This window comes from Geotrypetes seraphini, chromosome 2 (assembly GCF_902459505.1).
Source record: "Geotrypetes seraphini chromosome 2, aGeoSer1.1, whole genome shotgun sequence".
Classification (NCBI taxonomy): Eukaryota; Metazoa; Chordata; class Amphibia; order Gymnophiona; family Dermophiidae; genus Geotrypetes; species Geotrypetes seraphini.
Genome location: NC_047085.1, coordinates 462,794,965 through 462,819,149, shown reverse-complemented (window position 1 = coordinate 462,819,149; position 24,185 = coordinate 462,794,965). Strand labels below are relative to the sequence as shown.

Below are 24,185 nucleotides of genomic sequence, written 5' to 3'. Positions count from 1 at the left end.
TACTGTATAATTCTGCTTTGGTTGTACCACAGAAAGGCAATATACTTACTTGTGTTGTACAGGGGATGTGTTTTATGTTTTTTTGGCAGATTATTCTATTAACATGCTGTGTATGTTTTCTTACAGGGCCTAATAATAGCCAGGATTTATCTCTGGATTCTTCATTAATACCTAAAATTGATTCCCAAAAACTAGCAAACTTTCTTCAATCAGCTTGTCAGGTATATTTTTATTCTGAATACAAATGTGTGTAAATATACTATGAAATATAGTTTGAGCTCCGTATCTCAACTGTATTTAATTGGTTGTCATAATTAGGCAAATCTGACACCCTAGCTGCTCTCAACCCCATCCCTGTCGACAGATCCTGGACTGTCTTCGAGCTCATATCTGATTCTCAGACCCTTAAACTCTGCCTCAAGTTAAAATCATGCAACTGCATCCTGGATCCATTTCCCTCCTACCTATTTGAGAAAATCCCTGCACAGGCCATCACATCTCTTACCAAACTCATAAATTCTGCCCTATTATCAGGCCTATTCTCCACTGAAATGGGACACATCGCATTGACCCCTTTACTGAAAAAAGCTGACCTAGACCCCTCCATACCAACCAACTACCGTCCAATAGCAAATATCCCTCTCCTCACCAAACTGCTCGAGTCTATCATATCTACCCAGCTCTCTTCCTACTTAGAAAGATTCTCCATCCTCTTACCTTACCAATAAGGCTTCAGACCCAACTTCTGCACTGAATCCCTATTGGCCTCTCTAATCTCTAAGGTTCAGCAACTGCATTCTCGTAACAAGTTTGCTGTCCTTCTACAATTCGACCTCTCCGCAGCTTTTGACGTTGTCCACCACGACATTCTAATTTTCCAACTCTCCGAGATAGGCATTAGCTCCATAGTTCTTGATTGGTTCTCCAAATTCTTGCGCTCCCGCTCTTACATGGTTAACATGAGCGGCACCTCATCCTCCCCCTGGACCCCGACTTGTGGTGTCCCACAAGGCTCACCCCTCTCCCCAATCCTCTTTAACATTTACATGTCCTCCCTGAAACTACTCCAACTATCCCCCCTTGAAACTCTTTACACTTACGCTGATGACATCCTCGTCCTCCTTGAGACCGACTCGAACCTCACTAACCTCTCCACGAACATATCCTCATGCATAAAGAACCTCCAATCCTGGGCATTCACAATGCATATGAAACTAAACGAGTCCAAAACAAAACTCCTTTGGCTCGGCCCAAAATTAGACCATCTACCTTCCTCCATCCCATTGTCCTCCGGCCCCCCATTACAGCTCGAGTTCTCAAGCAAAGTTCTGGGTGTCACCTTAGACTCTTCTCTATCCTTCAACGAACATCTCCAATCCCTGGTGAAGAAATGCTTCTTCAGCCTTCACATGCTAAGGAAAGTCAGACCCTATTTTCGCCAAAAACACTTCGCAGTCCTAGTACAATCCAACATCCTCTCCAGATTGGATTATTGCAATTCTATCTACCTCAGCCTAACCAAGAAAAGCCTCCACAGACTTCAGCGGATTCAGAATGCCGCAGCTAAGCTTGTTTTCGCGAAAAGCAAATTTGATCACGTCTCACCACTCCTGTCTAAGCTCCATTGGCTCCCAGTAATCCCCAGGATCCCCTTCAAATGTGCGTGTCTGGCCTACAAGATCCTACATGGATCCTTCCTGCCGTTATCCCTCTATCCTGGAACTCCCCAACCCCTACTTCCTCCAGATCCTCCCAAATTTTTAAACTATCCTTCCCTTCCATAAAAGGTATTTCTCATGCAGGCAAACTTGGGTCATCCCTCCCCTTTAGAATCACTGAGATCTGGAATAACCTCACCTCCCCACTCCGAACCTCAAGCTCCCTCCAACTCTTCCGCAAACACCTAAAAACCTGGCTATTCTCAAAACTGTAACACTTCCCCCCTCTTAGGCCTCTCACCTTCCCCCTTTACACCTAACTCTTTAATCTCTCCACTGTAGTTCCTCTCTCATCCTTCTTCCTGTAAACCGTGCCGAGCTCCGCATTCGTGGAGATGGTGCGGTATATAAACCCAAGGTTTAGTTTAGTTTTAGTTTAGTTTCTGTGTATGTAACCTTTTAGCCTTTTGCTATCATTTCATACACCATCTTCAAGATTCATGCCCAGACTGCATGTCCAGGAATCTCTGAGAAACTTTTCTCAGCACAGGAACTGCAAGGACACCTCCTCAAAATCAAGCCCTCAGTTTTGCTCTTTGGTCAGCAGGAGCATTTTTTCTCCCTCCCTCTCTAAGCCTGATAAGCATATATCTCACTGTATACCCAGTCCTGACCAGCCATAGCAAACTAGGCATCCAAAAGTAGAGCACATATGGCATATATGGAATCTGGAATGTTATTTTGTATTTTAACTTTTAGACTTTGATTATTTTTATTAAAGTTATTACATAAATCCTCCAAGCAAACATACTTAAATTTGAAATATCAGAGATTACCAAAAGGTGAAATCTAGAAGTAATCTAAATACATAAGAACATATAAATGTATAATTACTGATAGAAGTCCACAATCTTAGACTTTGACTTTAAGTTGAGTTTCAGATTTCTAAATTCTAATTTTAGTATTTTACTGGAATGTTTGTGACTATTTGGTACTTTCCTACCTTCATTTAGAGTCATTTTTGTAATTTTAGAATTGTACACCGCTTCAACTTGTCTTTCTAGTACAAAGGATACAGTAGTCTTGACAAATAGGTTCCTTCCCCAAACCTGTAAGTATTGCAGAAGGCATCATCTACATTTTTCAACTTCTCCTCCTTATGTCATTGGCGGTAATCAGCCCTTCAGTTTTTCCTTTTGAAAGCAAGTTATGAACGTGTATTTCTGGTCTTCTCTGAATATATTTTATTATTATCCAAATCATAGGGCTTTCAGTGCTCGAGGGGACCCTGGGGCAGCTCTGCCTTAGAAAAAACACAGACTCACTGAGCAGAAGTCTACAGCTAACAGGACAGGGAACCTCTTTAGGCAGCCTTCATTTTTATTTGTGGAGCTTGAGGACTGTTCCCCTGGAAGCTAGGTTCGCCCCTGATTTATCAGGTGCTTGAGCACAGGCTGTTTGATCTCATGGCAATCTGGGATGGGCTTTAGTGGGTGCTGGCTGCATTTCCCCCTGTTGTGGCGGGTGGACTTGTGCGGGTCTGAAGTCTCAGTCCAACTTCAGTCTGACTGGCAGCCTGAAGATCGCAGCTTTCTGGACACTTTAGAGGAGTGGTCTTCGGTTTCCAGCTACAGTGTGAGCTGAGGCAGGCAAAAGCACCAGTACAACAGCAGTGCAGCATTGTGAGTACAGCCTATATTAGTCTGTGGGAAAATTGGGGGGGGGGGGGGCAAAATTCAAGTTTTGGTGGTTTCTGGGGCTAGCTATAGGGTCCCCCCCTCCAAAAAACCCTTTTTGATTTTTTTAAAACTAGGGTGAAGCTCCCCCAGGCCATTTTTGGGCACCAAAATGCTGCTGAGGCAACCATCTTGGATTTCCAGTTTTTAAAAGAAAACCCTCTGTCTGCCTCAGAAGACCTCAATTTAGATTAAACTCAAGTATAATGGACTCCTCAGACCTTTCTACCCCTGTACCTTGCCAGAATTGCACTGGATGATTGGCTAAGGATTGTCCACGTGCCAAGGAGCACATGATGGGTCAGGAGCCATGGGTTTAGCCCCTTCTGGTACCTCTAGGGCTGAGGAATTACAGATGGCTCATTTTCAGGGAGGAAATCTCCTTTGAAGCCCTTGGATGGTGAATTGGTGAAATGCAGATGTATGGACACCATGGAGCCCAAGAGGACTTTGCAGCTTCCTGCTCAGGGCTTTACCCCAGATTTGTGAGTCCTGTGTGGAAAGCCTACATAAGTTGTTGGGGTTCTCCTGTGCCGTCTGAGGGCATGTCAGTGTTTGGCAAGGGGATCCTTCCTTACAAAGTGCACTCCCCACCCGAGAAGGTTACCAATAAAAAACAAAAGGCCAGTCAGAAAAGGGCTGGGCATACTGGGGGTCAAAGTCAATGCTTTTACTGCCATAGAATGAATCATCCCTTTTAGAAGATTCTGGGTCTCAGGCAGAAGCCAGCAGTCAAGAGTTGGTGGTAGCCCTTGACCAGGGGGAGGACCTGATATTTCACTGTCTCTTCAAGCTGACAGCATTGCTTAAGATTATTTCTGACTCTCTGCGAGAGTTGAACCTGGAATCTCTACAGACCTCTGCGGCTCAGTGCACTGTTATAAGCGGCACTAAGACTCAGATCTTGTTTTTTCTCTCTCAAAATATTCTAGTTATAGAGCATTGGGAGGCCACGGAAGGCTCCTTATGGGTTGCTAGGACTCTGTCAAAGCTGTATCCAATAGCTTTAAATTTCAGTAGCTGTTTATTCAGCCTAAAGTGGATTTGTTGGTAACTCAGTTTGCCAAGTGTAGCAAAGGGACTTAGTCCTCAGTTTGAGACTTTACCTTTGGGTCTGAAGTGGCGGCAAATTCCTATGTGGTATGTGCCTGCCATAAGATGCTGCACCAGAATCCATATGCAGATGAGAGCGCATACCCCCAGGTGTTACTGTCGGGGAGGTATTACGTGACACTCTGTTGAGTTCAAGATCATAAACAAGATGTTTGCTTATGCAATCTCTGCCCACAGAATGTTCTGGATCAAACAGTGGGTGGCAAATTCTATATCTAAGGCTACTTTGAGCAGACTTCCTTTCAAAGGCTCTTTTTTTAGGGGCTACGATGGGGGGGGGGTGTGGGGAACCTCCCCACTTTACTTTATACAGATTGCGCCGCGTTGTGGGGGCATTGTGAGGGGTTTGGGGGGTTGTAACCCCCCACATTTTACTGAAAACTTAACTTTTTCCCTGTTTTTAGCTTGTAGTGGAAATTAATAATATATAAGCTAACTATCTCTGGATCCAAGGGAGTAGAGTTAGCCTAGAAGGCTTTCTTCAGCATTGTTAAGTGCCAGTGAAGATGACAATCATCTTCAGCCGGTGTTTCGGCCCATTAAATGTGGTGGTGCCTTAGTGCAGCCTTGGCCAATGAAGGGCCTGTTGTGCATATTCCCCCTGTGGCCTATAGTAGTCTGGGTCATTTGAAGAATAGTGACCCATCATGGGGTCAATGGTTCTCTTGGCACCAGATTGACTGCATCATTGACTGTACGTGCATCTGATTCAGCTATAATGGGACAGATGTCTCAGACTGCCAGTTATTCCAACACTTCTTTCACAGAGCCCATTCACCCTTGAGAATCTGGAATGCTTTGAGCATGGGCATATGGCATGGCTCTTGGGCTGATAGCTACCCTTCTAAGATCCAAGAAGCCAACCATGATTGCGGATTATACTAAGCTTTATAAGGATTTTCAGCGTCGGTGTGTGGCTTATGACGTGCATCCTTATAGGTCTCAGATAGCAATAGTCCTTTTGTTTCTTCATGATGTTCTTGAAAAAGGCCTGGCTATTTGTGTTATCAAAGTTCAGGTAGCAAGCCTCTCATGCTTAGAGTTGAAATGGAGAAGTTATCCTTGGCTTCCCTTCCTGTTATAACCAGATATCTTAAGGGAGAGTTGCGACTGCATTCTCCATGCAACAGCCATTTCCTTTGTGAAACCTTATTACGGGCCCTCTATAAAGCCCTTTATGAACCCTAATGAAATGCGTCACCAAGGGATTGTTCTGTCAAGGTGATTTTCCTAGCAACTTCCTGGCAAGAAGAGTTTCAATGCTTCAGGCTCTGTCATGCAGAGAGTTGTTTCTCAGTTTTATGGAGGTGGGTGTATCTCTGCACACTGTGCCTTCCTTTCTAGCCAAGGTGGTCTCGGCATTCAACGTAAATCAGAAATTCTGGTTTTCTGCATTCCATGCCTCAGGCAGGTAGAAAAACAACAAAGTTTTGCCAATCCTAGATGTGAGGAGAGTTCCGTTATTTTGAGGCGATGAATGATTTTCATCTTTTGGATCATCTTTTTATGTTATCAAACCTTAGGACAGTGGTTCCCAACCCTGTCCTGGATACCACCAGGCCAGTCGGGTTTTCAGGATAGCCCTAATGAATATGCATGGAGCTGATTTGCATTCCTGGCACCTCCATTATGTGCAGATCTCTCTCATGCATATTCATTAGGGCTATCCTGAAAACCCGACTGGCCTGGTGGTCCTCAAGTAGAGGGTTGGGAACCACTGCCTTAGGAGATATGGAAAGCCAGCCTCAAAAGTTTCCGTTTTCACATAGATTTGCATGGCCATTTCGTCTGTGTGCATTGGCTGTAATAGACAGCCACCGATCACTCAGAAAGTGCTTTCCATCAGAAGTATGGCCTGGTCTTTGGCAGAGTTTTGGGCAGTTCTGCCTGAGGAAATTTATAGGGCAGTCTGAACATGGCAGCACAAATGGACACCATTTTGGGGTCCTCAGTACTTGCAGCAGGCTCATCAGGAGACTGCTATGGTACGCACCATTTGTCAAGGCTACTGTACCCTTTGCACTGGAAAGAAAGATTAGGTTCTTACCTCGATACTCTTCTTTACAGTAGAAGGGTACAGTAGACTTGACAGCTCTCTCTGTCAGAATTTAACATAGCCTGCTTTCTATCTCAGACATATATAGCCATCTCCAGATGCTAGTCTCTGAACTACCAAGACAGTATGAAGATCCTTTCTATCCTTCAGGTCTTCCTTGAAGAATTGGCCATTAGTGCTGTCATAAAATCTTTACACGAATATTACAAGAGCTGCATAAATGTTAGTGCTGATTGCACTCCAGTAGGTGGCTTTCTTGGTTCCACCCTTTTTAAGCTATATGTCTCTTGTTTAATTAAATGTTTTTTCATGCAGAACAGAACAGACTTGAACTGTCAGGAAGTTCCCCATGCCCTCCTTGTTATTTCTCCATATCAGGGGCCATCCATTGCTTTGGTATGAACTGAAAGGCTGAGTACCACCCAGTGATATAAGGAGGAGGAGCTGAAAAATTTAGATGATGACATCTGCAATACTTGCAGGTTTGGTGAAAGAACCCATTTGTCAAGGCTACTAGGTAAATCTTGGGGTAAGAATCTAATCTTTCCTTGGTAAATTAAACAGTAGAGCATATTAAGAAATAAACATTAAAGCACAGTTCTGTAGCTAAGTGTGGTATCTCCATTGCTTCTTAATCTTTTAATTCAAAATCAGATGTCAAGCACAGTTTTGATCTATAGACTGAGGATAGCTACTTTTATTTTATGCCACTTACATGTTAATGAAAAAAATTGAAGCGGTACACAAATGAAATCGTCATTCAAAAGCTTCCCTTTCGCACCCTTCTTAATAAAAGAGTTACTTTATAGTTACAGTTTATTTAAAGCTTGATATACCATAGTTTACAATCTTTATTATCGATAAATGCTAGAAGAGCAAGAAGAAACAAATAGGCAGAAAGAAAGGAGTTATAGTTGCAGGGTCATGCTCTCTCTTTCTATTTAGGACGGGGTGGGGTAGGAGAGTAGCCCAATGGTTAGGGCAGCGAGCTGAGATCCTGTGGAATTGGGTTCAGTTCCCATTGCAGCTCCCAGTGACCCTGGGCAAGTCACCCAAACCTCCATTGTCCCAGAGCCCACTAGGGATAAAGTACCTGCATATAATATGTACAGCATTGCATACATCTAGAAGCTCTAGAGAAATGATTAGTAGTAGTAGTATTAGAAACATAAAAGTACCTCTGGTTCAAATCTTAATAAACAGGGAAAATTTGACTGTACATAGAAGAACATATTTAATTTAAGTACAATATTATTATGTTTACCAAACTATTTAGATATTATTTCTTATGTAGTAGCAGTAGGAAAATATTAAACATGCAATATAAAGTATAAGCCTTTAACATTTCCTGGTTATACCAATTTCCCTAATTCCTGATCTAACGTCTTATTAGTATATATTAAAAAAAAAACAACTAAATGAAAATCCATGTATCTACCCAGTATTTTTCTTGGCTTCTTGGCTTGTTGAGTATGAGGAGTTAATCCTTTGCCATCCATTTCATGTGATGATATAACATTTATTGCTAAAGCAGAATTAAACCTTCTACTCATTCAGAAAAAAAGCATTATGAGCACAAGGAAAGTAGACTATGCTTTTGTAAATCAGCAGGTGATTTAATTCTTCTGTTTCAGCAGTGACTATTACATCATCACAGGATCATATTTAGAAGGGTAGGTGACCTTCAATCTAATCCGATTAAAAATAAGCTTGCAAAAAAATTGTAAACATACTAATTCTGGTTAAAAAAAAAGGCATGAGAATGTGGAACAATTGGAAGCGTTGATAAGCTTGAAGACTGCAGAATTTGCAACACTGCACCTGTGCTTGTACCCTGGCAATCTTCTTTTCTGCAGGTCTCCTTTTGCAGCTGACCCCCATATTCCACTTGGATCTTCTTGGTGTGTTCTCTGTTCAGTGTTGACAGTTATACTCCAAGGAAGTCTCGGTGTACCAATGAAATCATCAAACTAATGCAGCTATTAAAGCATGCATGTACATTATTGCTGCTAATAGGGTTGCTTCTCTTTGAAAGGTTATTGCAGTTTTGCTTGAAGAAGATCGAGCAGAGAGACAAACTGTTCAGAATCTTAACTCTCAGGAAACTAACCTGTCCATCAGCAGTGGTTGTTTTCAGCTGAATACAAATCTACCCTTCCTTCATGGTAAACCTGCCTTATTTATGTGTTTTCTTTTGGATGGCTGAATAAAAAATGATTTACTTTCAAATACAGCTATATGTTTCAAGCTGTACTGCATACTGTCAGGAAACTGTATCCACCAACCTTATAATGTTATGTTGTTTTATGTTTATTCATTTATATCCCGCCCTTACCCAGGGCAGGTTACAAACTGACATACAAAATTACATCACTACATACATTACATCACTACATACATCATCAGCAATAAATACTCCCACAGTTCAATGCAAAAAATACAAAGCATAAAATACATAGGCGACCAGCACCTTATTAACATCTTCTCCTTTTCCTTAATAACATTTCATCCCTTGTATTTCGTCTGGCAAAAAAGATGCCGCTTCAATAGTTTTTTAAAGTTCTGTATATTCTGCTGCCGTTGAATATACTCAGGGATCTTATTCCATTCCCTCGGCCCTATACAATGGAATGTACTATCCCTTGACACCGTCCGTTTCAACTGCTTCACAGATGGAATTTGTAACTCCAATTGTTCTGCGGATTGAAGTGGGCAAGGCGGAACACGTGGCAGAATACTCTCAAGATGTTTAAAGCAATGTAGACCTTTAGGAACAAGAGAATTCAAACATAAGTGTGAGTGTAGAAGATGGATGAGATTAATTCATCTGTGACGCAGTTTAAATGAAACATGAATTCATGTCAGATGGTTTTGAAGAAAGATTTAAGATTTTTTTTTTTTTTTGCTGTGTCTTGATTGAAGTGGAAAGATAATTTATATAAGTTATTTTTATTAGCACATATTGATATATGGACACTAATATGTAAAGAAAGACAGAAAGAAAGGGGGGCAGGAAGACAGAAAGAAAGGGGGCATGAAGAGAGAAAGACAGAAAAAAAGGGGAGGGGGCAGGGAGAGAGGAGGATAAAATTGGCGGAGGGAATGAGGTCTGGAAGCATACAGCAGGCTGAAAGAAGGGAAGAAATATTGGATGCACAGTCAGAAGAATAAAGTGCAACCAGAGACTCATGAAATCACCAGACAACAAAGGTAGGAAAAATGATTTTATTTTCAATTTAGTGATCAAAATATGTCCGTTTTGAGAATTTATATATGCTGTCTATATTTTGCATTATGGCCCTCTTTTATTAAACTGCAATAGCGGTTTTTAGCGCAGCGAGCCTATGAGCGTCGAGAGCAGCATGGGGCATTCAGTGCAACTCCCTGCGCTAAAAACTGCTATTGTGGTTTATTAAAAAGATAGGGTGTATATTTGTCATCTGCCTTGACCTCTTTGAAAACCCGCGGAATATAAATGATAATTAACATTTTCTCTGCGTACAGTGTGCTTTGTGTTTTTAAAAATTTTATTGTTGGTAGATCATTTTAAAAGTAGCTCGCAAGCCCAAAAAGTGTGGGCACCCCTGATTTATATAGTTGGAGGGCAGTCTTTATGAATAGTGCCCAGTTTTTCAAAACAGCGTGCAGTGTTGAGAATGTGTGCTGTTAATGACATTGTTCCCATAAAGACAAAATGAAAAGAAAAAACCCCAAGTACAAAGTAAGAACAAACATTCCAAGAAATGACTTGGGGAAACAACACGACAAAAAATATTTTGGTACATACTTCTAATCCCTAGTACTTAACACTATCTAATATTCAATGAAAAACAAGGCAATAAAACGAACACCCTTGCTATGGGCCCTAAGGTGATTAGGTTAGAAACTGGTTGACTGGGAGGTGACAAAGGGCATTTACTCTGCGATCAAGAGCACTGCCAGTGATGTTCCACAGGGATCAGTCCTTGGGCTAGTTCTTTAAAACATTTGTATAAACAATATTATGGAAGGGCAATCAAATAAGGTTTGCTTTTTTATGAATGGTAACAAAATCTGGAAAGGTGCGACTAACATGTAGAGGGATCACTTTTTTTGTTTTTTGTTTTTTTAGAGGGATCTAGTGAAATTTGAAGAGGGATCTAGAATTTGGCAGCTTTATTTATTTATTTTTTTTGGTAATTGTTTATTTATAACAAATAACCTCACAGCGACACATCAATACAATACAAAAACAGTACATTCAGTCAATGCAAGGTCATGAATTTAAGCTACAAAAACTCAAGGGAGTGACACATAGGGGCGATGAACTTCTTTGCATGAAAGATTGGTAGGACCTGAGGATAATAATATCTAATGATCTTAAGGTGACCAAACAGTTAGAAAAGGCAACAACAAAATTCAGGAGGATGCTTGGGTGCATAGGGAGAGAAATGGAGAGCAACATAAAAAAGAAGATACAGTAGTGTCTCTCATAACTCATTTGGAGAACTATGTGTAATTTTGGAGACCACACATAAGAACATAAGCAGTGCATCCGCCGGGTCAGACCATAGGTCCATCCTGCCCGGCAGTCCGCTCCCGCGGCGGCCCAAACAGGTCACGACCTGTCTGAATCATCAGAAGGGGCTCCCTTGCCACCTTGGTTTCTCATTGAAGTCCTATCTTCCCATCGTAGTCCTAACCCTCCGGTCTTGCACATGCACGACCTATTGGGTTTCTATACTTATTACCTGGTTAGCTTTCTATACCTGTGTTACATCCCAGCACCTCTCTCAGTATCCCACGATCCCTTTATCCCTCAGGAATCCGTCCAATCCCTGTTTGAATCCCTGTATCGTACTCTGCCTGATCACTTCCTCCGGTAGCGCATTCCAAGTGTTCACGACCCTTTGGGTGAAAAAAAACTTCCTTGCATTTGTTTTGAACCTATCTCCCTTCAGTTTCTCCGAATGCCCCCTCGTACTTGTTGTCCCCTTCAGTCTGAAGAATCTGTCCCTATCCACCCTCTCTATGCCCCTCATGATCTTGAAGGTCTCTATCATATCTCCCCTGAGCCTCCTTTTTTCCAGAGAGAAGAGCCCCAGCCTATCCAACCTCTCGGCGTATGGGCAGTGTTCCAGCCCTTTTACCAGTTTCGTTGCTCTCCTTTGGACTCTCTCAAGTACCGCCATGTCCTTCTTGAGGTGTGGAGACCAATATTGAACGCAGTATTCCAGATGTGGACGCACCATCGCTCGATACAATGGCATGATGACTTCCCGCGTCCTGGTTGTTATGCCCCTCTTTATGATGCCCAGCATCCTGTTGGCTTTTTTCGAGGCTGCTGCGCACTGTGCAGATGGCTTCAGTGATGCATCCACCAGCACACCCAAGTCTCTCTCAAGTCTGCTGTCTCCCAACAATGCCCCCCCCAATTTGTAGTTGAACAACGGGTTCTTTTTCCCTATATGCATGACCTTGCATTTTTCCACGTTAAAGCGCATTTGCCATTTGTTTGCCCAGTCTTCCAGCTTGTCCAGGTCCCTTTGCAGGTCCTCACACTCCTCCCTGGACCTAACTCTACCGCACAGTTTGGTATCGTCTGCAAATTTTATAACCTCGCACTTTGCCTCCTTTTCCAGATCATTGATAAATATGTTGAAGAGTAACGGCCCCAGCACCGATCCCTGTGGCACACCGCTCGTGACTCCCCGCCAGTCAGAATATTGGCCCTTCACTCCAACCCTCTGCAGTCTACCCGACAACCAGTGCTTGATCCATCTGTGCACATCCCCTCCCACCCCGTGGTTCCACAGCTTCCTAAGCAGCCTTTCATGTGGCACCTTGTCGAAAGCCTTTTGAAAATCGAGGTAAATGATGTCTATGGGTTCCCCATTGTCCACCCGACTGCTTATTCCCTCAAAGAAGTACAGAAGGTTCGTTAGGCACGACCTTCCCTTACAGAATCCGTGCTGGCTTGTTCTCAGTAGGCCATTCCTCTCGATGTGCTCGCAAATGCCGTCCTTGATCATAGCTTCCACCATCTTCCCACACCTTCAACAAGATATAAACAGGATGGCATCAGTCCAGAAGGGAGCTACTAAAATGTTCAATAGTCTAAGTATGTCCACATATGCTTTATGATAAAAGATCTCAATATATGTACTTTGAAAGAAAGGCAGCTCAGAAGAGATACAGTAGAAACAACTAAATACTTCTGTAGTATAAATGCACAGGAGGCAAGGCTCTTTCAACTGAAAGGAAACTTCTGGAACAAGGGATCATAGGATAAAGGTAAAAAGTCTACGATGAAGCATACCACACATTCTCAAAGAATACGTAAAATCCTTGAAATATATGCTATTTATTAAAAATTTGTTATTTATGTATTTTTAAAAATACAAATTACAAGTGAAAATATTTGAGCAGGAATAATAGAATTATTCAGAAAAACACTCCCAATAAAGCAATTATCAAAAACTAAAAGAAAACCAAAAAAATGAGAAATTCTGGTAAAGTTAACAATCAGGAGAGGAGACACAAAAAAGGAAAAGAAATTATAAAAATTAGCTATATATGAGACGTAGTTAAGCATTCCAAACACTCAGGGGGAAATTCTGTGTAGGACGCTGGTTTCAGCAGCTGCCTAAGAAGCGGCTGAGAATAACAGACTGGTGTCCTATACAGAATCGCAACTGACCTAATGGACAGACACCTAACCACCCTTGATTCTCTAACCTTCACCCATGTCATAGGCACCGGCTAGAGAATCACTCCTGATCCCTTTCCATCAGCTGATCGTGGCAAGGAAATCTCCCTGCCTTGATCAACTGAACGGCCATGGAAGGGAACCCCTGCGAAGTTGGCCAGCAGGAGAGATGCCTACTCCCTCCCACTGCCATCCAAGAACACCCCCCCTCGTGAATGTCTGCAGTAGGAGGGATATCCACTCCTTCTTGCTGCCACCCCCGACAAATCCACCAGCAGAAGGGATGCCCATGCCTTCCTGCTGCAACCTCCCAGAACATCCCCCCACCCGGCGACATCCTCCTCACCCGGTGACATCCCCTTCCAGAGCCCTCCCACAACTGTAGAACCCCCTGGCACCCCTCTTCACCAGTACACTCCCACACACACACTCCTATAGCTTTTAAGATGAAAGCCGGCTTTCTGGTTGGTAGGCCCGCCACTCCAAAATGGTGGGTCATCCTCTTCCCAGTGCATTCTGGGATGCACCAGGGAGGGGCCTAAGGCTCTGATTGGTCCAGATACCTAAGGCCTCTCCTATAGGAGGGGCCTTAGGTATTTGGCCAATCGGAGTGTTAGGCTACTCCCACTGCATCCCAGGATGCACTAGGAAGGAGGCCTAAGACTCCGGTTGGCCCAGGTGAGCTGAGGGTTTCAATGTATCCTCTTTTGATTTAACAACTTTGAACAATTTTGTGTCATCAACAAATTTAATTATCTCACTAGTTATTCCTATCTCTAGATTATTGATAAATATGTTAAAAATCAGCAGTCTCAGCACAGACCTCTGGGGAACCCCACAATTTATAAACCTGGCTACCAGTTGCTGTACTTTTTTTAAATATATAGTGATTAGTGGAAAAGTCTCAGAATACCTTTGGAGGGGAAACCTTCTTCCCAACTTGAAAGGGTAAATAACTTCGACTGAAAAACCTCCAGCCAGACAAAAATCTCCAGTCAGTTAGACCACTGTTCTTCAACCGCCGGTCCGCAGACCAGTGCCGGTCCGCAGAAAATTCCTGCCGGTCCGCGGAGGGCCGGCGAGATCGACGCGGTTAAATTTCCTGTCGGCATCTCTTCCTCTTTCCCTTCCAGGGCTTAGGATCAGCTGTGGACAGCAAAAAGAATCACAGAAGCCGCGGGACTTTTCCTCTTGCCTGCATCGCTATAGGTTCTGCCGATCCTGATCCCGCCCCCCTCTGAAATGACTTCCTGTGTTTGAGGGGCAGGATTGAGACCGGCAAATAGCAATGCAGGCAAGAGGAAAGGTCCCGCAGCTTCTGTCTTTGTTCAGAGTTCTGGGCAAGGGAACTGTAAGTAAACTGATGCAAGTTAAGAACCAGGCTGCTTCCAATTTAGTGTTAGTTATGGTGAGACCAGCCATTGTGACACTGGAGTCACTCTGGGGCCAGCAACCAAGTGAGGGAATAAGAGATGCTGGATTCCCACATGTTGTGGGAAGGGGATGGTAGACAAGGTGTGGGGGGGGGGAGATTGGTGTGACAGAAGGGAGATGGTGGATCCCCTTGGGGGAGGATAGTTATTGGAACTAGGTGGGAGTTGGAAGAATAGGGACACAAAGACAGATGCTGGACCTTGCAGGGGGCAGAGAGACATGGAAAATGCTGAACAGGAGGGTGGAGTATGAAGACAGAAGTAAGATGTTGGACATGGGTAGAGGGAGTAAGGAGACAGAGGGGATATGCTGGACATGGTGAAGGGGGAATAGGGAGACAAGGAGAAGATGCTGAATAAGGAATGGAGGGAGTAGGGTGATGGAAGGTATCTGCTGGATTAAGATGGGGAAAAGAGGGGAGGTACTGGAATACGTTCAATATAAAATCAAAACTGAGGCTTGTGCGGATGGGATCAGATGGTTTGCGGGGACCGAGCTTGCGAAGACGGGGCGGAAATGTGTTTTTTTAATTTCAGTCTTAGTAGTTTGCCGGTCCACAAAATAATTATTTTATTTCTGCCGGTCCACAGGTATAAAAAGGTTGAAAAACACTGAGTTAGACGACTCTATTCAAATAAACAATTGTAATGTGAATATAAACAAGTGTGTTAATTATTTATCTTGTCTTGTCCCAGCGCTGGTACAACAAACAAACTAGTCTTCCCATGCCAACGATGGCCAACTGCTTCGCCTCATGGCTGCTTCATGGCCTTACCGGGATCAGGCCTGTGAAAATAAATGCAGTTTAAAAATGCGCACCATTTCCAGTGTCAGCTTTTTTTACTTTTAAACTTTTCTATATTGTGTAGCTCTCTGTAACTCACTTCTGAAAGGCACTCTCTGTGCTCAGTGTTTGCCCATCCAAAGACTGTCACCAAGTGGTCAGGAAAGCGAAAAGAGAATATGAGGAGAGACTGGCAGGGGAAGCAAGAAACTTCAAACCATTCTTCAGGTATGTGAAGGGGAAACAACCAGCCAGGGAGGAAGTGGGACCATTGGACGATGGAGACAGGAAGGGAGTGGTAAAGGAGGAAAAAGAGATAGCTGACAGGTTAAATAAGTTCTTCTCGTCAGTCTTCACGAGAGAAGACACATCCAATATCCCAGAACCCGAAGAGATCATAAACGGAGTCCATGATGAAAAGCTGGTCCAACTAGAGGTAAGCCAAGAGGATGTCCTCCGACAGATAGACAGACTGAAGAGCGACAAATCACCAGGTCCGGACGGCATCCACCCGAGGGTACTAAAAGAGCTGAGAAACGAAATAGCTGAAACACTTCGCCAAATATGTAACCTATCCTTAAAAACTGGGGAGATCCCAGAGGATTGGAAAATAGCAAATGTCACGCCCATCTTTAAGAAGGGATCAAGGGGGGATCCGGGAAACTACAGGCCGGTGAGCTTGACCTCGGTCCCGGGAAAGATGATGGAAGCACTGGTCAAGGACACAATCTGTGAACACATAGAAAACAACGGACAACTGAAGGCGAGCCAGCATGGCTTCTGCAAGGGAAGGTCGTGCCTCAAGAACTTACTGTACTTCTTTGAGGGAATAAACAGCCAGATGGATAAGGGGGAATCCATAGACATCATTTACCTTGACTTCCAAAAAACCTTCGACAAGGTACCTCACGAACGGCTACTTAAGAAGCTGTGGAGCCACAGGGTGCAAGGGGATATCCACCGATGGATCAAACACTGGCTGGCAGGCAAGAATCAGAGGGTTGGAGTAAAGGGCCATTACTCAGACTGGCAATAGGTCAAGAGCGGAGTTCCACAGGGGTCGGTGCTGGGACCGCTCCTGTTCAATATATTTATTAACGACCTGGAGACGGGGACGAAATGTGAGGTTATTAAATTTGCTGATGACACCAAACTCTGCAGCAGGGTTAGAAGCACAGAAGACTGTGAAGACCTGCAAAGGGACCTAACGAGACTGGAAGAATGGGCAAAAAAGTGGCAAATGAGTTTTAACATAGAGAAATGCAAGGTCATGCATGTAGGTAAAAAGAACCCGATGTTCAGCTACAAAATGGGGGGATCATTGCTAGGGGTGAGCAACCTTGAAAGAGACCTGGGGGTGATGGTGGACTCAACATTGAAAGCATCGGCACAGTGTGCTACAGCCTCAAAGAAAGCAAACAGAATGTTGGGTATCATTAAAAAGGGTATCACAACCAGGACGAAGGAAGTCATCATGCCGCTGTATCGTGCAATAGTGCGCCCACATCTGGAATACTGTGTCCAGTACTGGTCGCCGCACCTCAAGAAGGACATGGCAGTACTTGAAGGGGTCCAGAGAAGAGCGACTAAACTGATAAAAGGTATGGAAAACTTTTCATACGCTGACAGGTTGAAAATGCTGAGGTTGTTCTCCCTGGAAAAGCGGAGACTTAGAGGACACATGATAGAAACCTTCAAAATCCTGAAGGGCATAGAGAAGGTAGACAAGGACAGATTCTTCAGACTGTGGGGAACCACAAGTACTAGGGGTCACTTGGAGAAACTGAATTGGGACAGGTTTAAAACAAATGCTAGGAAGTTCTTTTTTACCCAGAGGGTGGTGGACACATGAAACGCAATTGGTGATGTACTTAGAAAGTAGGATTGATTGGGCTCTGGCTCTCATTGCCAGAGCAATTGATATAAGCAGTTAATGCAGCTGGATTTCAAAAAATGTTTAGGCACTGCTTATCCTTAGAGTTAAGTAACATGAAATCTTGATACTTTTTGAGACTCTACCAGATACAGGTAGCCCAGATTGGCCACTGTTGGAAACAGAGGCTAGATGGACCCTTAGTCTGGCAACTCTTATGTTCTTATGTATAATCTTCCTATCTCTGTAAGAGTTGCATTCCTTCTTGAACTGTGGAACTAAAAGATGAACTAAGGAGACTGCGTGAGGAAAGGGCCACACATACTCAGAACTTTGCACTTAGCTCTGGGAGAACTGTTCCAATCTGGCAATATACGAGGACATCACTTACTTGTGTGCCTGATCAATCTTGCTGTCTACAGAAAACATCTGTTACAGGCGGGCAACAGTGCTTTCTCTATGAGGAAAAGAGGAGGGACTTGGACAGACTTACTGAAATACATGTCAGGATATTTCCACAAGCATAGTATTCAAGAAAAGATAGTTATAATTTATTAAGGGGCACATTTTCAAAAGAGAAAAATGTCCAAAAAATGGCATAAAGTGTCATGTGGAAGGTTTATCCTCTGTAAACCGTGCCGAGCTCTGCGCTTGCGGAGATGGTGCGGTATACAAACCTAATGGTTTAGTTTAGTTTAGTTTAGTTTTCTTGCTAAAACGTCAAAATCACTATTTTCAAACCCCATATTTTAGACATTTTTCTATGCTGTTCATCTCCAGTTCTTCTAAATTCCAAGAAGGGCATGTTGAAGGAATATTTTGAGTTGGCTTAGGACTTGGGACATTTTTCAGCGATAACAAATCATCCAGGATACCATTTAGATGTTTGGGGCTAGACCTGTATAACGAAAAAGGGCCAAAAATGTGCCCAAACTGACCAGATGACCACTGGAGGGATTAAGGCATGACACCCCCTCTTACTCTCCCAGTAGTCACCGACTCCTCCCACCACCCAAAGTTGTAAAAGAAACAATACATACCTGTCTCTATGACAGCTTCAAATGGCCACACAGACATCTGAGCAGAGCAGAGAGACACTCTAGGGCAGGGGTGTCAAAGTCCTTCCTCGAGGGCTGCAATCCAGTCGGGTTTTCAGGATTTCCCCAATGAATATACATGCGATCTATTAGCATACAATGAAAGCAGTGCATGCAAATAGATCGCATGCATATTCATTGGGGAAATCCTGAAAATCCGACTGGATTGAGGCCCTCGAGGAGGGACTTTGATACCCCTGCTCTAGGGTATGCTATATGTATTGTTACCTGCACAGAATTGTAGGATCTAGCGGGATACAAATTTTTTCAATAAATAAAATATATAAAAATATACAGTGAATGTCACACAAAAATACCCAGGTACACATCACATTATAACACTCCTTTATTATATGATGAGCCCACCAAAACTCATTCAAAACCTTCTATACTTATATAAATATGACACCTGCAGGCATAAAGGCTGTTATTGTGGTGAACAGGTGGGTACAGTAAGTTTTGGGTGAGTTTTGGAGGGCTCACCATACAATATAAGCAGGTTATGGTGAAATGTTCTACCTAGGACTTTTTATGTAATATTCATTGCAGTACCCCCTAGGGTACCCCTCTGCTCAGATGTCCATCTGGCTAGTTTGCTAAGAATGTTGGCTGCTTCTACATTCCAATAGCTTGTTTGTGTGCGTTTTTCTTTTGAACGTTTTGTTTTCGAAAATGGTCAAAAAGATAGTTGCCCTAAGGGTGAACACTACTAGAAATAGTCATTTTCAAAAATAAGATAGATGTTCTGCTATTTTGAAATAGGTCATTTTTTTCTACTGGATTTTTGGTTGTTTTTTCCCAAATGTCCAAACTCAGGCTTAGATATATCGAAAATGCCCCTCAACATCTCAAAGCAGTAACCTTATATTAGTGGTTTACAGATTTTTAAAGGAAACGTAAAGGAAATAATTTGTTTTCATGTCCTTGTAATTCCTATGTGTATGCTATTTTGCAACTGAACAAATGAATGTGATGTCCCTTTATAATATATTGTTTTATTAAAGAATTCAATAATCATTCAAATAAACAATGCAATGTCTCAGTTGTTTTTGAACTACCTAAACATTTCCAATTCCTATTTATCCTCTTCCCCTACCTAATATGATGTCCCTTTAATATATTCTTTTCCATAAAGAATGCATAATAATAGGTGTCATTTATTATTGCAGTTTCTCAGCCTGCCTTTTTCAATATAATAGCCTATTATAAGAAAATTTGAGATTGAGGATAGATTGAGAAATCAAATGAAAAGAATAAAGTCTCCAAATTGCTTGTAGCTTTGATAAAATATAAACAGAATATTCTAAGGAAAATGCTTCTTTTTTTGTGTTTGTGTGCTAGAGCGCAAGATTTCCAGATTGCACGTTTCGCAAGTTCAGAGGCATGTGCTGCTTACAGTTCATGACTTACCTCAGGATTTAAGCTCTGTTCGACTAGACCGGAAGTACATAATCTGTGTGTGGAATATTTGGGAACCTTCTATACCACAGAAAGTTTTAGTCTGTGAAGCACAGGTACTGAGATCCACATACAAAATGATTTTTTAAAATCTATAGACCACTATAATTTACTTTAATAATATACAACTTTGTTTTGCACCATATAACCATTTTGAAAATTGATTAACTTAGAAACATGATGGCAGATAAAGACCAAATGACTCATCCAGTCTGCCCATCCATAGCATCCAGTATCTCCTCTCCCTGAGAGATTCCACAATCCTGTCCCACGCTTTCTTGAATTCAGACACAGTCTTTGTCTCCACCACCTCTACCAGGAGACTATTCTATGAATCTACCACCCTTTCTGTAAAACAAATGTATTTCCATATATTACTCCTGAACATATCACCTCTTAACTTCATCCTATGCCCTCTCATTCTGGAGCTTCCTTTCAAATGAAAGAGACTCTCCTCCTGTTCATTTAAGCCATGTAAGTATATTTAAATCATTTTTATTGGTATTTATTAACAGTACAAGAAATGAAACGGTATATAACACAATAGGCAAACAGTCAACTTCCATCATGTCAGCAACAACCAACCTATCCCATTCCCCCTCCACCCACCCACCCAGGGAACAGTAGCGTTAAGCACAAAGAAAAAGAAGTTGTAGAACAGGCATAGCTATTCAAATACAGTAGCATTAGTTCCAAATTTTCACCCTAATAAAAGGAGTGAGTGTAGCACTAAATGGTATCCCAACATTGTACAAAGAGCTGTCCTGTTCAAGTGTCCAAGTCAGAAATATCCCGTCACTCCAATAACACTTGATGTATCATTAAAGATCTCCAGTGAGAGATTGTTGGGGGTTGTACAGAGAGCCAACAGGTCAGAATGCACTTCCTGCCCATCATAACAGTCCAGATGAATGCTTTACAACCAGGCCGAATGGGATGAAAGCGGACAGTCAGAGTGAACAGAAAACTAGGATGCAAACACCAAGAACAGTCCCAAAGGTCCACAACAGAAGTCATAAGTTGTATCCAGAACCGAGAAATGTGCTTGCACGTCCAAAACATGTTTCCAAGGGTATTATGAGCTTGTAAACATTTAATGCAGTGGTCTCCTGCACAAAGTTTTATCCGGTAAGCCCGATTCGGGGCAAAATAAGCTCTTAACAAAAAATTATAATTCTTCTCCTTCTCTGTGGCTTGCAATATATATTTGTTACCAAGTCTAATACCCTGTTTGATCATGTCCGATGTGATAGGGTAATTTAAGTCCACTGACCACTTCCGAGCCAGTTCAGCATAGTCCAATTCTCCCACCACTTCTTGTAGAAACTTATGATGGAATTGCAACGGGATTGGGACTTGAACTGTGAGGCTCAATGCTTCCAACATCTTTTCTTGCATTTCCTCATTCAACACCGCCGGTGTCAACTTTGTCAAATAATGATGGAGCTATCTATAGGCATACCAATCCGTGCTGATAGCTGATAAGTCCATGCTGTGCCCAAGCCACAAAAAGTGTTTGAGTCAGACCTGGAGGAAAATCACCGTTGTCCAGTATAGGTAAACATGGCATGTAGTGCGGTGATACTTTCAACTACCCTCTTCTCACTGTCTTCTGGCGCCACACTGCAGCTTGAGTTCTCATGCAAAATTCTAGGCATCATTATCGACTCTTCTCTTTCCTTCAATGACCATCTCAACTCCTTGGTAAAATCATGCTTTTTTAACCTCCACATGCTGAGGAAAGTGAGATCCTGCTTCCGCCAACAACATTTTGCCATCCTTGTTCAATCTATCATCCTCTCCAGTCTAGACTACTGTAATTCCATCTATCTAAGTTTAACTTAAAAAAAGTCTTCAAAGAATAACACCGCAGCCAAGTTGATTTTCACAAAAAGCAAATTTGATCATGTTTCCACACTTCTCTCCAAACTTCACTGGCTTCCAGTAATTTCCAGGGTTCATTTTAAATGCGCCTGGCTAGCTTTTAAGATCCTAAATGGCATCCTCCCTCCCCTAATTTCACTATCTTGGAAATCCTTGAGTCCTGATACCACCGGGTCCACCCAAAAACTGAAACTATCCTTCCCCTCGCTAAAAGGTATCCTCTTTTCGGGAAAATTGGGGAAATCTCTCCTCTTCAGAATCACAAGGCTTTGGAATAATCTTACTGCCCCACTACGGAATCTGGGCTCTTTCCAACTATTCCGAAAGTACCTGAAAACTAGGCTATTCACAAAAATGTAATGCTCTCTTCCCCCTTATACTCAACCTCCAGCCCCATTATGCTGTTCCTTCCTATATTAAGCTCTTGTAAACCCGTGCCGTGCTCTATAATTATGGAGAGGATGCGGTATATAAACTTAAGGTTTAGTTTAGTTTAGTTCAACTGCTTGCATAATTTCCTCCAGGATTGGCTTATTGCGGGCAGAAAAAGATCAGTCAGCAACTGTGGCAAGGCAGGTAATTTTTTAGCATGGAGCAGAAAATTAAAATGTTGATAGGACATTCCACTTGAGGCATAGAAAAATGTTCAGTACTACAAAACCAGTCATTAATGTGTCATAATTGACTAGCTATGTTGAACCTGGAGATATTTAACAATCCCAGACCCCCCTGAACATCAAAAGGGACATCGGGATTCTCGCCCGTTTACCTAGCTTTGATTTCTCTTTTTCAGAACCTGAGCCTTTTGAGCCAACTTTTCCCAATAGGCGGTCTTTGCCTCATACATTAATCAACTGAGCAAGGACTTATCTCTTCCAATGGAGGCTAATTCAGACATACTCAATTTTACTGAGTCCCCCAGATATGACTGGTAGTGCTCAGAGTGACGGGAAGTAACTGTTTGGAAAACAAATTTCTCCGACCACACGAGTGGATGCTCAACTCTATGGCTTCCATCATATATTCTCGCTTGGGGGACTTCTCAGATAGACCTGTTTGCATTCCCCCACAATCACAAGCTGCCTCAATTCTGCTCCAGACAGTGCTCTCCACAGTGTCTAGAGGCACAAGTTTCTCTATGCGTTTCCACCAAGTCCTCTCATTCTCAAGACACATGTCAAGCTGACACAAGAATTGATCATTGCCCTTTGGTAGCCTGGACAACTGTAGTTTCTCCCCAATGTCATGGAACCAATACCCCTGCAGATCTTTCCATCTCTTCTCACACAGAGTCAAGGATCTCTTTTACATTCCAATCCACAGTCCTTGCACCTGACAGCTTGGTACCTCTTGGGATGACCTCAGCTGACATTCATCTTTCTAATCCAGTCCGGCTCATTTTGCATGCATCCTGAAAACCTTCTACATAGCAGTGCTACCAACAGAAGTGGACATGGTTTTCTACCTGGTGTACTCTTTATCATCATGATGCTTCATCCTCCTTTATATCTTCAGTATCCAACTCAGGTCTTAAAACCACTTCAATTAGAGTTCATCTTACTGTTATCAATGCTTTTCATGCACCAGTCAATGGTAAACCTCATCCTCTTGTTTCCAGATTCCTGAAAGGCCTTTTCCATATCAAACCACCTCCAATAGTTTGGGATCTTAATGTGGTTCTCTCTATTCATGAAGCCTCTTTTGAACCAATGTCCGGCTCATCTCAAATATCTCACTTGGACAGTGGTTTTTCTCATTTCTATTACTTATACTCATCGAGCTTCCAGCGCTGGTGGCGGACCCGCCTTTTACAGTGTTCCACCGTGACAAAGTAGTGCTTCGCACCCATCCAAAGATCCTGCAGTGATGTCATTTGGTGGTGATCCAGAACACTATTAGATCCCGCCAAGCTGACATGTTCAGAAAAACGCTGGCATGGGAGGAAGGCTGCCTCACTTCCTTTGATTTTCCTGGGGCTGTTGGCAGGTCTGAGCAATCTTGGAGGGAGGAGGTGAGCTGTAATGATGTCAATGGGCAGTGATTTGGAGCACCTTAAGATCCTGCACTTCCTGTGGTGAATGTCCACAGGCGTGCTGCAGAAACTGCCCTTGCTAAAGTCTCTAATAACCTGTTCCTGGCCAGATCCAAATGCCTTTATTCTATCCTCATCTTTCTTGATCTCTCTGCTCCTTTTGACACTGTCGACCACTACCTTCTCCTTTATATGCTGTTCTTTCTTGGTTCTCTTCTTATCTCTCACATCACACCTTTAGTGTTGCAGTGGTAGATCCTCCTCCACTGCTATCCCACTCTCAGTCGGGATATCCCAAAGCTCTGTCTTGGGAACTCCTCTTTTCTCCATCCATACTTATTCCCTTGGTGTTCTGATCTCTTCCCATGGTTT

The 24,185-nt window shown here is 42.7% G+C and overlaps 1 protein-coding gene across 6 annotated transcripts in view; it reads left to right on the top strand.

Moving 5' to 3' along the window:
• Positions 1–24,185, top strand: part of WDR60 (WD repeat domain 60) — a 264,691-nt gene that overhangs the window by 172,463 nt on the left and 68,043 nt on the right. For 5 of the 6 annotated variants that reach the window (XM_033931587.1, XM_033931585.1, XM_033931586.1 and 2 more), the window contains 3 exons: positions 127–221; positions 8,599–8,728; positions 19,781–19,953. In XM_033931587.1, coding sequence (XP_033787478.1) covers positions 127–221; positions 8,599–8,728; positions 19,781–19,953 — 398 coding nt within the window. The remainder of the gene's footprint in view (positions 1–126; positions 222–8,598; positions 8,729–19,780; positions 19,954–24,185) is intronic. The other variant, XM_033931589.1, reaches the window with a different exon arrangement.